The sequence below is a fragment of the Athene noctua genome, chromosome 22 (assembly GCF_965140245.1).
Source record: "Athene noctua chromosome 22, bAthNoc1.hap1.1, whole genome shotgun sequence".
In the NCBI taxonomy this organism is placed as follows: Eukaryota; Metazoa; Chordata; class Aves; order Strigiformes; family Strigidae; genus Athene; species Athene noctua.
In genome coordinates this window covers 5,920,472-5,933,080 of record NC_134058.1, presented here as the reverse complement: position 1 = coordinate 5,933,080, position 12,609 = coordinate 5,920,472, and the positions used below count along the sequence as shown (strand labels likewise).

The 12,609-nt window shown below is 50.6% G+C and overlaps 1 protein-coding gene across 2 annotated transcripts in view; it reads right to left on the bottom strand.

Annotated features, from left to right (window-relative positions):
* Nucleotides 1–2,002: 2,002 nt before the first annotated feature.
* Nucleotides 2,003–12,609, bottom strand: part of DISP3 (dispatched RND transporter family member 3) — a 42,727-nt gene continuing 32,120 nt past the window's right edge. For both annotated transcript variants that reach the window (XM_074924877.1, XM_074924876.1), the window contains exons 16-21: nucleotides 11,681–11,807; nucleotides 10,384–10,529; nucleotides 9,878–10,037; nucleotides 9,384–9,497; nucleotides 8,208–8,374; nucleotides 2,003–7,495 (exon numbers count right to left, since the gene is read on the bottom strand). In XM_074924877.1, coding sequence (XP_074780978.1) covers nucleotides 7,133–7,495; nucleotides 8,208–8,374; nucleotides 9,384–9,497; nucleotides 9,878–10,037; nucleotides 10,384–10,529; nucleotides 11,681–11,807 — 1,077 coding nt within the window. In that variant the 3' untranslated portion in view covers nucleotides 2,003–7,132. The remainder of the gene's footprint in view (nucleotides 7,496–8,207; nucleotides 8,375–9,383; nucleotides 9,498–9,877; nucleotides 10,038–10,383; nucleotides 10,530–11,680; nucleotides 11,808–12,609) is intronic.

Genomic DNA, 12,609 nt, shown 5'->3' with positions numbered 1-12,609 from the left:
GACGTTGTGTCGTGTCGTGTCGTGTCCGGTCCCGGCGGAGGCAGCGGCCTCCCCTCAGTCCCCGCCGGGGCTGTGCGATATCGGCGCCCTGATGAGGGACCGGCTGCACCGGCGGCTCGTGCCGCGGCCCCGCGCAAAGGCGGGAAAGTCACGGCGGCCCTCAGCCCCCGCCGGCAGCTTCAGCCATTTTAGCAGCTGCCCCCCCCCCCCCCCAAAATAACGAGCCCAGACTCATCTCTCCGGCCCCCCAAAAAGCCTCCTGGGGATGGGTGGGTGACGCAGGGACAAAGGAACAGCGGCAGCGTCCTGCCTTGAGTGGAAAGGGCAGGCTCTGGCGTGCAGTTTTTCAGAGAAAAGGCGTTTTTTTCCCTTTCAAAGCCCCAGAATCAGGGCTTGACGTTTAGCTTCAGGGTGGGAAGGAGCCTGTGGGAGAAGGGGGGCTGGGTGCACCTGCTGCAGCACCCCAGGGCGCACAGGCAGAGCCCCTAAATGCTGATGGGGCGTCAGGGAGGCAAGGGAGATCTCGCTGTGCCACAGCTTGAGAAAAGTCCGGGGGGAATTTACTGTGTGTAATGAAGACTTCACACCAGACTCGCTCACCTGGAAGAAGAGATGGGGCTCTGCCAAATCGCAGGCAGCAGGTTTCAGAGCTTGGACCATCAGTGTTAGCACCGGGGCTGAGCCAACAGCCCTGCACGGGCAGGCTCCTGCAGACAGAAACACAATTCCTTCCCACCTCTGCCAGCTTGAAATGAATAGTGAGCAGCTGTCGCCCGTGTAATCCATCCTCTGATCTGCTTCCCCTGTCCCAAACCCTTCCCCAGCCTGTCTTCTGAAGAGCTATGGAGACCCTACCCGTCACTGCCTGTATCTGCAGCTGCCGTACCCCTGGACACCCCTTTCTGTGGCCCATCCCCACATCTGGCAGCCCTGGGCACTCACCACTGCCAGGTGGTCCCACACTCCTGCAAAACACGCCTCTTCCGTGGTGCACAGTCAGCACACAGCTGCCGCCAGTGTGCGAGCAAGTGCCTGTTGTGCCTGCTCTTGGGGCAAGGGGCTGCATTTGTAGCCAAAACCAACCCCCTTCCAGCCTTGCCTGGCAATTTCCCAGCAGCAGGCTTGAGCATAAACCCTCCCCTACCTGCAATGCCCAACTTCTCATTAAAGGGACAATGTTCTTCCTTCCTGTTGATACTGTGTTTTTTTCTTACTCGCCAGACTGTGACCCTGAGCATTCCTGCTATTTATTACGACAGGGGTTTCACCAGTAACTTTGGCCTCATCTGTAGAAGTGAGGGCTTGAAAACAGGGGAGGTTTTTGCTGCACTGTGCTGTCGGTGCTGTCCTTCCCAGCAGCGTCATAGCTGGGTGCAGTGTGAGTACACTCAAATGAGAGGGTGTGAGGAGCAAACCTCACTCGGCACAGCTGCAAAGAGAAGTAAATGCCTGGGTCCTCCTGTCCTGCTGCTGGCCTCTGCGTGCATCGCTTCAACGTGGTCCTGCGAGGTGCAGAGTAGCACTCTGCTGCTGCAGCACAGGATACTGAGACAAAACCTTGACCCAAAGTTCGTGCCAGGCATTGTGCATTGTGAGAAGCTGTAGTGCCACAGAAGCAGGCAGATGAATCCCCTTCTCGTGGAGTCAGTGTAGAAGTGCAATCTTCATGCACTGGAAGAAGCAGAGCACGGAATGGAGGAGTAAAAGGCCTCCACAAAGCTTGGCTAAAGCTCCTGCTCAAGCCAGCCCTCTTGCAGACCTGTGTGGGATTCTGAGATGGCTTTTCAAGACTGTCAGCTTTTCTGGATGTGGTAAGTTGGCTTCAAGGGGCCCAATTTCAGCAGCAGAAGCAAACAATGTTGTGCATGTTGGAAACTGTGCTGTGGCCTCATCCCCGCTGCAGTACTTATACAACACATCATCTGTCAGTGCCACTCTGGGCAGCACTACATTTCATGCAACAGTGACATACTGATGAGTGAGGGGTCCAAACGTGCGAATGTCAAAATCTTTTATTTACAACAGTCTCCAAAAATCAAGGAACACTGAAAATAGTGAGGGTAGGAGACAACTTACAAAAGTAACACGCGTACGTTACATCAGGAATTGTGCTACATCACTCTGAGAACCGACACTCTAAGGTCTGCACACGACGTGGTGAAACGAGAGTGCCCTCCCTCCCTCTGTCCTTGGGGTGCTCACACCTCCTCTTGGCTTTTGAACCATCCTCCCTCCGTTTGTTCTCTTCTGCTTCCCCCTGCAAACATTTCTCCTCATCTGGCTGTTAGTCTGGTCCTGGCCGTCACCCTCCTGTCCCCTCCAGCCCAAAGGAGGAGCGGAAGGACCGAAAGCCAAACAGCCAAACAACTACATCCTCAAGATGGAGACAGGCCTTGAAAGACTTTTAACTCCGGGACCCTGGGTACTAAGCCAGGTCAGAGCAGTTAGCAGAGGCCTTTGAAAAACCTGTGAACTATGGCTTGTGTGCTATCTGGGGTGAGGAGTGATTCTGGAAGAACTAACAAAGAGACTGTAAATTTGTCCTGCCTGGCTGCAAATCAATCAGCACAGCTTCCTTGGTGGACAGTGTGGGAGGATTTATACATATCACAGGGTTAAATAAAAAGCCTTTTATAACCTTCCAGGAGGGCAGGCTGTTCTGGTAAGAAAATTCAGTGCAGGACAAGCTAAAAGAATTAGATGCTGTGACATAAAGCAACATCCCAGTTTGCTTCAGTAGAGACAAAGCCAGGGGTCTTTGGAGACCATTGCATCCAGACTGCCATAGGTCCCCGTAACTCTGTAAGAATGCCACATGTCCTCCTCCTTGGGGATACTTCTCAGGCTGCCTTTGCTCTGGCATAGTTTCAGACCCATCAGGGATCAAGAAACACAGCCCAGCTCAGCCACTGCTCCCCTTCCAGTATCTGCAGCCTTTGGAATTGCTGAGATCAGTGGCCAAACCCGATGTCCCAGTTGCCTGTACAGACCCCACGTGAACCCACACCTCAAGAGGCACCAGGACATAAGGAAACAGAGCGAGGAGGCCTGGGTCTGTTCCTTCCTCTGACACTGATCTTTACAAATCATATCAGCTCTGTTCCTCCTCGCTCCAAAGCTGATTTTGACACTGCTGGTGTGAGCAGATTCTCTCCCTGAGTGTCCACAGCCATGGGGAGCCTTGAACTCACTTGGCAGCTCCACTGAAGGCAAAGAGGAGCACCATCAGCTCTGTGCATGTATCACAGTGCTTCAACACTGGGGAGCAGTGCACTTCTGCCACTGCCCTGGGCTGGCAGGGAGCGCTGCTGGTCCGGACAGGACCTGCTCCATTTTGTAGGAAACTGCAGTTTCAGAATGAACCCTAGCCTGAAACATTAATATCAACTTCTCAGAATGTAACCCTCAAAACAGGATTTACCAGAAATAAAGGAGTGGGCAGTTAACAGAAATATTCCACTGCAGTGTGCTGTAACTGAGAACTCCTGTACATTTCTAATTGCAGCAAGATTGTTTTGAAATGGAAAATCAGAACGTTCTCTTCCAAGTAAGGCTGGTCTGCTGTAATCTACTGTTTAAAAACATCAAAACTGACAGCTTCATATGAAGCATTTTAACTCCCTAGCTTCCTCTGCGTGAGAAATTCTCCCTGAGACAATCTCCAGTCACTTTTAGTCCAGATTCTGTGATACCTTAGGCACAAGCAGCTACCATGGAGAAGGCTGAACCTTGCTCAGCAAGACAACAGGGCCCAAGAGATGGTCTGGGCCACAGAGGAGTCATCAGAGAAAGACGATAGGCAGAGATGTGGGAGGAATTAATTTAGGGTGAGCATCTGCTCCTGGAACAGCACCAGGCAGGTGAGGCCTTGCTTTTTATTGCTACAAGCATCTGCCTTGGAGCACTGATTCCCAGCAGGGCTGTCTGGCCCACCTTTGCATTTGCTCAGATAAACCCATCCATTTTCTTACCTTATAATTTTATGAATATTTTCTAATCCCAAGGAGGATGCTGCCTACATGGAGATGGATGTACACATCTGCTACTGATTTACTGTCTCCACAGACGCTTGGGGAGATCAGGGCATTGTAAGTAATCTGGGGAAGGCTGGACCCTACCTCTAAGCCTCTTTTCACTCCACAGCACATGGAAAAAGCACCAGCCACCCTGACCACAGGGCTGTGCAGAGTGAAATGGTGATGGGGCAAATATCTAGTTAAATCTCAAGTGTCATGACTATGTCTAATCAAGTTTTCAGGTTACCAATATCCAGTGAGTCCTTGCAGTGAAAAGCATCACCTAGGATCATCTCCTGGCTCTTCCACCATCTTACTACACTCTTGAGTAAGTTCCTCCTCCTCTCCTTGCTGGAGGGGCACAATGTCCCCGTATGCCTTGTGAATCATCTGCTACAGCTCTGCACTTATCTCAGTCTCTCGTTTTTCTTTCCAAATCACTCCAGTCCTTGCTCTCCTGGTACCACTTTGGATGAACAAGGGCAAAGGTGATGCCCTCCTCTAGCTAGTGCCAGCCAGCCCTTCAGCACTTGTGAGCCTGGGCTGGCCAGAGAGAAGGGCGGAAAGTGAGGGCTTGTCCTTTCCCCTGCCTGCTCCAGAAAACAGGACAGATTCCTGTCAGGTGCCAAGAACTCTTGTTATTTTTGTCTGCAGATCAGATGCTGCCGGATCAGACCCAAGAGACATAAAAAGTTTTCCACTACTTTGAAATTAATCTTTGCCTTCCAAGCATGGCTGAATGAATGGTCCCAGCATGGTGTGTCCAGAATCACTCTGGAGGTGTGGGGCTTACATAGCCTCTTTGTAGTGAGCACAAACACCAGGAGTTTAAATGAACTTTAAACTTTGCAGGATTCAAAGCACATCTGTGCCTTGTCTTAAAGGCCTTTCAAGGCTTCTTCATGCTCACAGAAGGAGGAACTTCCTCTAAGGGTGCATTCAGCACCTTATTCTCTTTGTCTGGTGACCTGGAAATACCCATCAGCTTAAATCACCCCAAGGAGGTTGAAGCATTAGTTAAATTCAGGTCAAGCTGCCAGCCAGAGCATCCTTGGCAGCAGCACAAGGCATACCTTGACCCTCCCCTGCAGCACCCACACGGGTCTCATGGGGCTGCAGGTCATCAGCACGCTGCCCTCTATGCTCCCTGCCACTTATGAGTGCTTAGGGCACCACTAGTAATTAAATTTAGAGAACAGACATAGGGAAAAGCATGGCTTGCAGATCAATGTTGGGGTTGAAGTGTGCACAGCAGCCATCAAAGCAGCACAGCTTAAGGATAGTCAAAACCCCTTTCCAGAACCATTTATTCATGGGCACAGGGTTCATTACAAAAGGACTGGTGCAGATCAGAGGTACGTGCCAAGGAACATTTAACACTTCGCAGAAAGGGGTAACTCAGCTGCACCGTGGGATGGCGAGGAAAAAACAGGTCTGTTCTGCTCATGCTCTTACCACCCTCCCTGCCTGCAGTAGAATTGCTCTGGATTTCCCCTGGCATCAGAGTCCTGTCCTGATATTCCTCTCTCCAGCTGATACCTTGGGGGAACCTACTTAGGAATAAACATTCGATCCATGGATGACATGATGTAAAGGTGTAAGACTGGCAGGGGTCAGAGGGAGGATACACTGAGCCAAGCAGAAGCAGCTGCTGGTCTGTCCAGCAGCAGAGTCCCCAGAACTTGGCTGGCAATGGGGATGGGCTTCCTGGCATTTCTGTCTTAAAAAGGGGGTCAATCCAGACAGGGAACACAAATCCATCACAGAGTCAGGATGGTTTCTGGCCACCCCCTTCTATTGGCAGCCCTGTAAATAATGTTTAATGCATCTCCCCGTGGGCCCAACCCCTCCCCTTCTGCCAAGGACCAGATGTGCCGCATATCAATGCGCACACTTTGCTATTTCAATTTTAAAAATATGATAGAATCAGTGATGCTTAAAATGTACTTGTTAATGGCACCAGTTTGCGATTTCATTTTACTTTAATATAAACCATCTGCTCTGAGCAGGCAGCAGCCCCAGGCTGAAACTCCACTGCCCTCATGTTTCCACAACAGAGGGTGTCTCAGCTGCCTCAGAGGATGCACCACTGTATCCACGGATGCCACCAGGCAGGGGCTCTACCTGGCCCCAGTGGTGAGCCTAGCCTCAGCCTAAGAGCTGACTGCCATGACTAAAGACTCTGCAGGGACCTCAAGGCTGTTTTCTCTCCGCCCTGAGGAGGGGAGGCAGTGACTGGTGAGGTGACACACTGAGCAGGAGGTGGGGCTGGGCATCATCACTGCCTTGGCCTCACTGCTGAGATGAGCGAGAGGAGGGCTAGCCACCGAGGGCAGGGGCTGCATTCCTGAGGGCTGTTCACACACCCAGGAGATCCCAGCGAGAGGTGTGCTGTCCCTTCAAAAAGAAGAGGCAAGCTATGCGTCCCAAGGCTCTCCCTGAGTGAGGAAAGCACGTCACTGCAGGTGCTGCCACCCCACATCTCTAGATTGGATCCCACAATGACACCCAGGAATGCTCCTGTGCAGCAAGTTCACTGCTGGTCTAGCTTGGGCAAGGCAAAGGGGTCCAGACAACGCTATTTCCCAGGCCTGTCCAACAGCTCACTGCTGCTTTCAAAGGCTCAGAAATTGAGGCACAAGCTTGGTGTGGGCATAGGACGTCACATCAAGAGTCATTGTTGCAATGCTGATGCTGGCCGAGGGGAGGGACAGAGGGAAGTGTTTTGAAAGGGAGCAGATGGCCTTCCCAACTTCTCCCCTTTTAGCTTTGCGGTTCCAGAAAGAAAAAAAAAAAGCAGCTGTTCATTAAAAAAAAAAAAAGACAAAAAGAAAAGAAAATCAGAAAAAAAGTGAGAGGAGACCTCCTCCCCTCCTAGTCATGGGCTGAGGTATTCCCTGGGCAGCCCTCACTGTCCGTCATCCATCCATCACTACCCAAAATAAATACAAGTTTCGAGCAAAACCCATTAGAAAATAAAGTGCATCTGGAGTTGAAAAACTTCTGGAAAAAGCGGATTTTTTTCCTCTTTTTTTTTCTTACAAAAAATATCCTTTAAAAAAAAGAAAAAAAGAACAGGAGCAAGAGGACAGAGCATGTGGCTCTTGGCCTATGGTCTACATGGCTGTCCCATTAGCGAGAGGGATCTTAAATCCACTCTTCAGCAGGGCGAAGCAGATGCCCAGACCCAGCAGGCCAGCAAGCAGCACCCCCCCAACAGCCTTGAGGCAAGAAGTCCTGCTGCGGATGAAGGTGCCAGGCCCCATGATGCTCAGCAGGGCTGTGCTCACAGTCAGTGTGTACAGGATGGAGACTCCTGTGTTGAGGGCCACAATCTTCCCAAACTTAGCGAAAGGGGCAATGATGCAGAAGAACAGCGGGACGGTGGCAATCACTGTGGTGACGGCGCTCGAGACAATTGCCACACCCACGTGACGGACTGCTTCAATCGTCCTCCACTGGCGGCACGCGGTGGGGTCCTGGCAGAAGGGACAGCAGTGTTAAGGGGGAGTGGGGACAAGCACACGGAGCTGCACTCATGTTTTAGCCTTGAGATGGTGGCTTAGCTCATGGAGTCCTGGGCCAGCACAAAGATGCTACATGAGGGCAGACTGGACAGTTTGTGCAGTCTCCGAGCTCACTGGGCTAACAGCCATCAGGTTACAAGCCAGTAGAGGCAAAGTCTGCTGGATTTTGTGCCTCCTTTCAGCCACGTCAGACTGACTGCTGGGCCTCCAGAACAGAGGCACTGCATGCAGACACTACACCCAGGATCAGAGATCCCCAAGCTTTTGTGGTCTCCTCCTTCCTGAAGGGGAAAAGATGTTAACAAGGCCAGAGAAGACCTGGAGGTCCAGCACAGACTCTGCAGAGGTTACAGAATGAGTGTAGGGCCACACCAGCACAAGCCTGTCTTCACTAGGACATGAAAAGGGGTTGCTCTGGACACAGCTGTGGCCAGTAAGAAAGGGACAACCGTACAGGTTGGACCCTCAGCTGGGTTTACTGTACACAAGCTCATACCAGTCTCTGACCAGTCAGTGGGACAAGCAGCAAGCGTCCCAGGCATGCTGGGAGGGTGGCAAGACACATCCCCCCTTGCCCATCATGCCTTAGGTCCTGCAGCACAGCCGAGTGGCACAGAGGGCATGAAAGGAATGAATACAAGGCTGTAGGAAGGAAACAGCTCACCTCTGCCTGGTGTAGTGGCAGGTTTTCCCCTGCCAGCAGGTAGCCCTCCACCAAGTGTACACAGTAATCGACAGAGGAGCCAACAAGGATAGAGAGGGAAATGGCTTCCACAGCTCCCATTTCCCAGCCAGACCAGTACATGATGGTCACCACCAAGCAGACCACCCCTGTGTAAAGAAGGTCATGTTAGGCAAATTTAAAGGACTCTGGGCCTGCTGCCCAGGCCTACTGACAGACAGAAGTCACTCGCTGGCAAGTCGGGGATCTTCCCCTGCAGGTCTGCACACTGGCCAGTCTGCGTCTTGTACATACTCCCTCCTGCCCACAGAGGAAAACACTTCCCTCACCCTCCCTTGCCACAGGGACCATTCAGTGAGGTAATAAGACCTGCTGGGGATAGTGAAGCACCTAGTAAAATATTAGGCAAATTGACAGACCGAAGCCAATCTAGTCTAATGCTTCCTAAATGAATCTAAGCCCAGGCAAGCGTGCATGTGTGCACACAGGCACTACAGGGAAGAGGGCCCTTTGTTTTGCTTGCTGGAGTTACACACAGGCTGAGCACATACACAGGTTTTTCTTAAAGGCAAGAGTGATGTTTGTTTGTGAGTCATGTGTGGGAGACTAAGTGGTTTTAAAATGATAGATTTGATTTTTCAACTGAGAAGTTTAGCAACACACTTAGACCACGATATCGTCAAATCACCAGCCAGGGAAAGGGAACTATTTACAAATTTGCTTCAAATACTAACAAAACCGCTAAAATATTCAGCTTTTAAAATCTCCCACTGCTTGGAAGCAGCAGCCATGGTGCAGATCCTTGGGAAGTAATGCAATTGTTATTCAGAGCATGTGGGACTTAATCACATTATTATACATAACAGGCAGGGATGGCATTTGTGTAGCTAAAACCCTTATTTAAACAAATAGAAGGGATTGGTAGATAAAACACACTGGGAATTAGACACACAAATCTGCTTTCCCAGTGAGGTTCCTGTGCATTCATTAAGAGTTCCTCCCGATCACCTAGGTGTATCAGGACTGGCTCCTGGAAAGCCAAAAGGGTTTACACAGAGTAAGAGCAATTCAGTTCAAATCACCAGAGACTCAGCAGTGCCACAACCCACCAATTTCAGACAAAGGGAGAGTTTGACACATTGGAATTGGTATTTTTACCTAAAATGCTGAGCAGCACTGGCAGCAGGAGGAGGATGTGAGTGGTAAACACCGCCACTGCAGCCACACAAATAATCAGCGAGAGGACGAGACCGTACAGGGCACTCTGCACTCCTGCAAGAAAAGAGCCAGCTAATTTGACTCCTGGAAGGTGACAGCTGGGATGAGAAAGGCACCGTGTCCCTGCTGGACGCAAGGCAGGCAGGGACTCACGCTGGGGGAGATGGGAAGGGGAAGATGAAAGTGGAAAGTGGGTGATCAACTTCTTGCCTCTCCCATCAGTGGGGCAGAGGCCCTTCCCTTCTCTATTTCCCTGGGCTCTCCTAGGGTTTTTACAGTCTATACTGCTTGGGGCAGAAACAGGCTCTAGGAGTCTGCACAGCAATGATAAGGGACTGAAGATATAACACGTGCCCATCAGATGGGACACAGTGTGCTGTGAAGATGTATCAGAGCGTGGGCTCCTCAGGGAGAGAAACTTGGCAGTCACTTACCTATAATCTCCATGAAGATCTGCTTCCAGTGCTCACACGTCTGGAAACCATGCCGGAGAGCAGAGCCCTCTGGGAAGAGCTGGAGTTGCTGCTGCAGGAATGTCTCCCATTTCAGGTAGTCAGCATATGTCTGGAAGGAAGATTTCCCTTTGTAGGTTGTCTGTAACAAGATGAACATGTTATTCTCCTGTCCTGCTCTTTGGGGAGGGGTATGCATGACAAGGGAAGAGGTAGAACAAGCCAGCTGGAGTTGCAGTACCAGGCAGAACTGGCAGTGGCAGATGGGCAAATCTGCCACCAGCTCTTCGCCTGATCTCTTGCAGTAAGAGTGAGCTGTGGCATAAGCAGCCAATTCTAGCAACCCGTGAGTGCAGGCTGCAAAAAGGCACAAATACTAGCTAACACTGAATTATGGCTCCACATGAAAGTGGCCAGTGCAGAAAGAGCAGAGCTAAACCCTTGGAAGAAGAAACTCACAAAGGTAGATGGCAATGCCATGTGCTCACCGATTCAAATGCCATGGAGATCCACTGCACCTTCCCATCCTTCACCCCCACTGCCCCATGAGAGAGCTGTCCGGGCAGCAGGTTTGGCTCAGGGATGTTCTTGCACTCAGGGTGCAACATCTGCAGAAAGGAGGAGATGCTGTAACCTGGAAAGACAGAAAGAGCAAGGGATGGAGGATAGGACAGGGAGCAAGGGGATAGCACATTGGAGCAAGGGAAGAACAAAAACCAAGAGAAATCTGAAGGGCCCATCTGACAGCAGTTGCTTCCCCTGCAACTCTGACTTGCCAAAGCCCTTGAGGTCTTGGGACCAGAGCCCTCAGCTGCTGCAGGCCTGAAAGGGCACTCTGTGCCATCAGCACTGGGCAGACACTGCCACCGCTCTCTGTCCCCAGCTGCCAGGAGGCAGTACAAACAGCAAGTGCTGAGGAGCTGCCTGCCTGGCCTGGCAGAGATTCTCTCCAAGCATGAGTTTGGCTTTTGGCCTGAAGTCAATATATACTTCCTAGACACAGCTCCACAACCTTGTGACCTCTGAAGTTGGAAGAGACAGTCACTGGTTAGGTTTGTGAAACCACAGGGGCAGTGAGCAGCCTCATCACAAGGAGGTCAGGTTTGATTTGTTGGTTATTCAGGAGTTACTAAGAAGATATCTACTGGTCCAAAAGACTGTAAGCAATACCCATGACTGGAAAGAACAGATGCAATTCTGTTATCTTCACGGGATTAAATCCCAAAGAATATGCCCAATGTCTTTGAAGTTAAGAGACCATTTCTCTTTCATCCCAGAAAGCATGACCAGGGGCATGTTCTAGAAGGATAAAGTTGCCTTGGGAAGAAAATGGAGGCAGCAAGAAGCAGCCAGCCTTTCTGGTTGGGTGTTGAGGACCCCAGCTCAAACACTGCTACAAGCAGAGCTACAGAACAGGAGCCTGATGTTCCTGTCCCACTCACTGTGTATTTCTCATCCCCAAAACAGTTGGCACAACACATAGAAGCATGAGGTGAATGGCCCATGGAGATGGGAGCTGTGACTCAAGCCAGGTGGAATCAGGCAGAGCTGTGCAGCCAGGTCAGGAGAGCTGACTGCTGAGAAACACCTCTCCTCCCCGCACTGCCTGCATTTGTCATTGACTGGTACCTCCCTTTCCCTTCCCTGCTTCATCAATCTGGGATCTGAAAGCTGAAAAGGAGCCCTTAGGAGCCAAACTCCTCAGACTGGAGGGTGAAAATCAGTCTCCACCCATGGACCCAGGATCTCCCCAAGGACTCTGACACTGGCCTTAGTCCCACCTACCAGAGGGCAGGCACTGAGCCCCTCCTGGCTTCACCAGCTCGGTGTTGCTGGCGATGGCTTTGCAGAGGCGGCACAGGTTGCCAATCTCTTTGAAGAGGTCGAAGCTGTCATCATAGATAACGCTGCCCTTTCACAAGGAGACACAACAATAAGAGCACCACACGTGAGGTGTACACACAGCAACTGGCACAAGAAGACAGAAGATGAGTCCTCTCCCGGCTACACAGCCTGGGACTAGCTTATACAGACCACAGGTTATACGGTGGAAAAACCCAGACAGCTTTGCCTCACCAGATAATCAAGGAAGAAACTACATACCCTCCTCATCTCCCGTTCAAAAAAAAGAAAAAAACAAGTCAGGCAGTATGACAGAAGCACTGATTAATGGAATAGCCACCATGCCATGCCCAAAACCATTAGGGGCTGCCTAAGGAGCAGCTCTGAATCCCTACCAGTGCTCAGCACAAAACTCCAGCTTTCTGCCCACTCCATTGCCTGCACTTTGCACTGCCCACCTCCAGAGGAAACAGGCAAAAACTGATTCTGCACAGTGCCCCCTGATCAGAACAGCAGAAAGCTGAAGTGCATCTGCCAAGTGACCAGTTAAGCATAATTTTTCTGGGGAAAGGCAGTGAATGTGTCAAGGTATCAGATCTGGGAGATAAGCTGTTCTTGGAAAAGTCACATTTAATAACCTTTCCCTGGAGTAATTCATTTGTATTTTTTTCATGTTAATATTTCATAACAAGATAAACAATTATATAAAAAAATATCAGTTCCCTGGATCTTGAATTTGTAGTGAGATTTTCATACTGAGCTCAAGATGTGTTTGCTTCTAAAATCCTCAGGAAATCCAGATTTAGACTCAAAATTAGAAGGTTAGATATTGCACTCAGAAAGGGATTTTCTGAAAAGCCTGAAGTGATTTC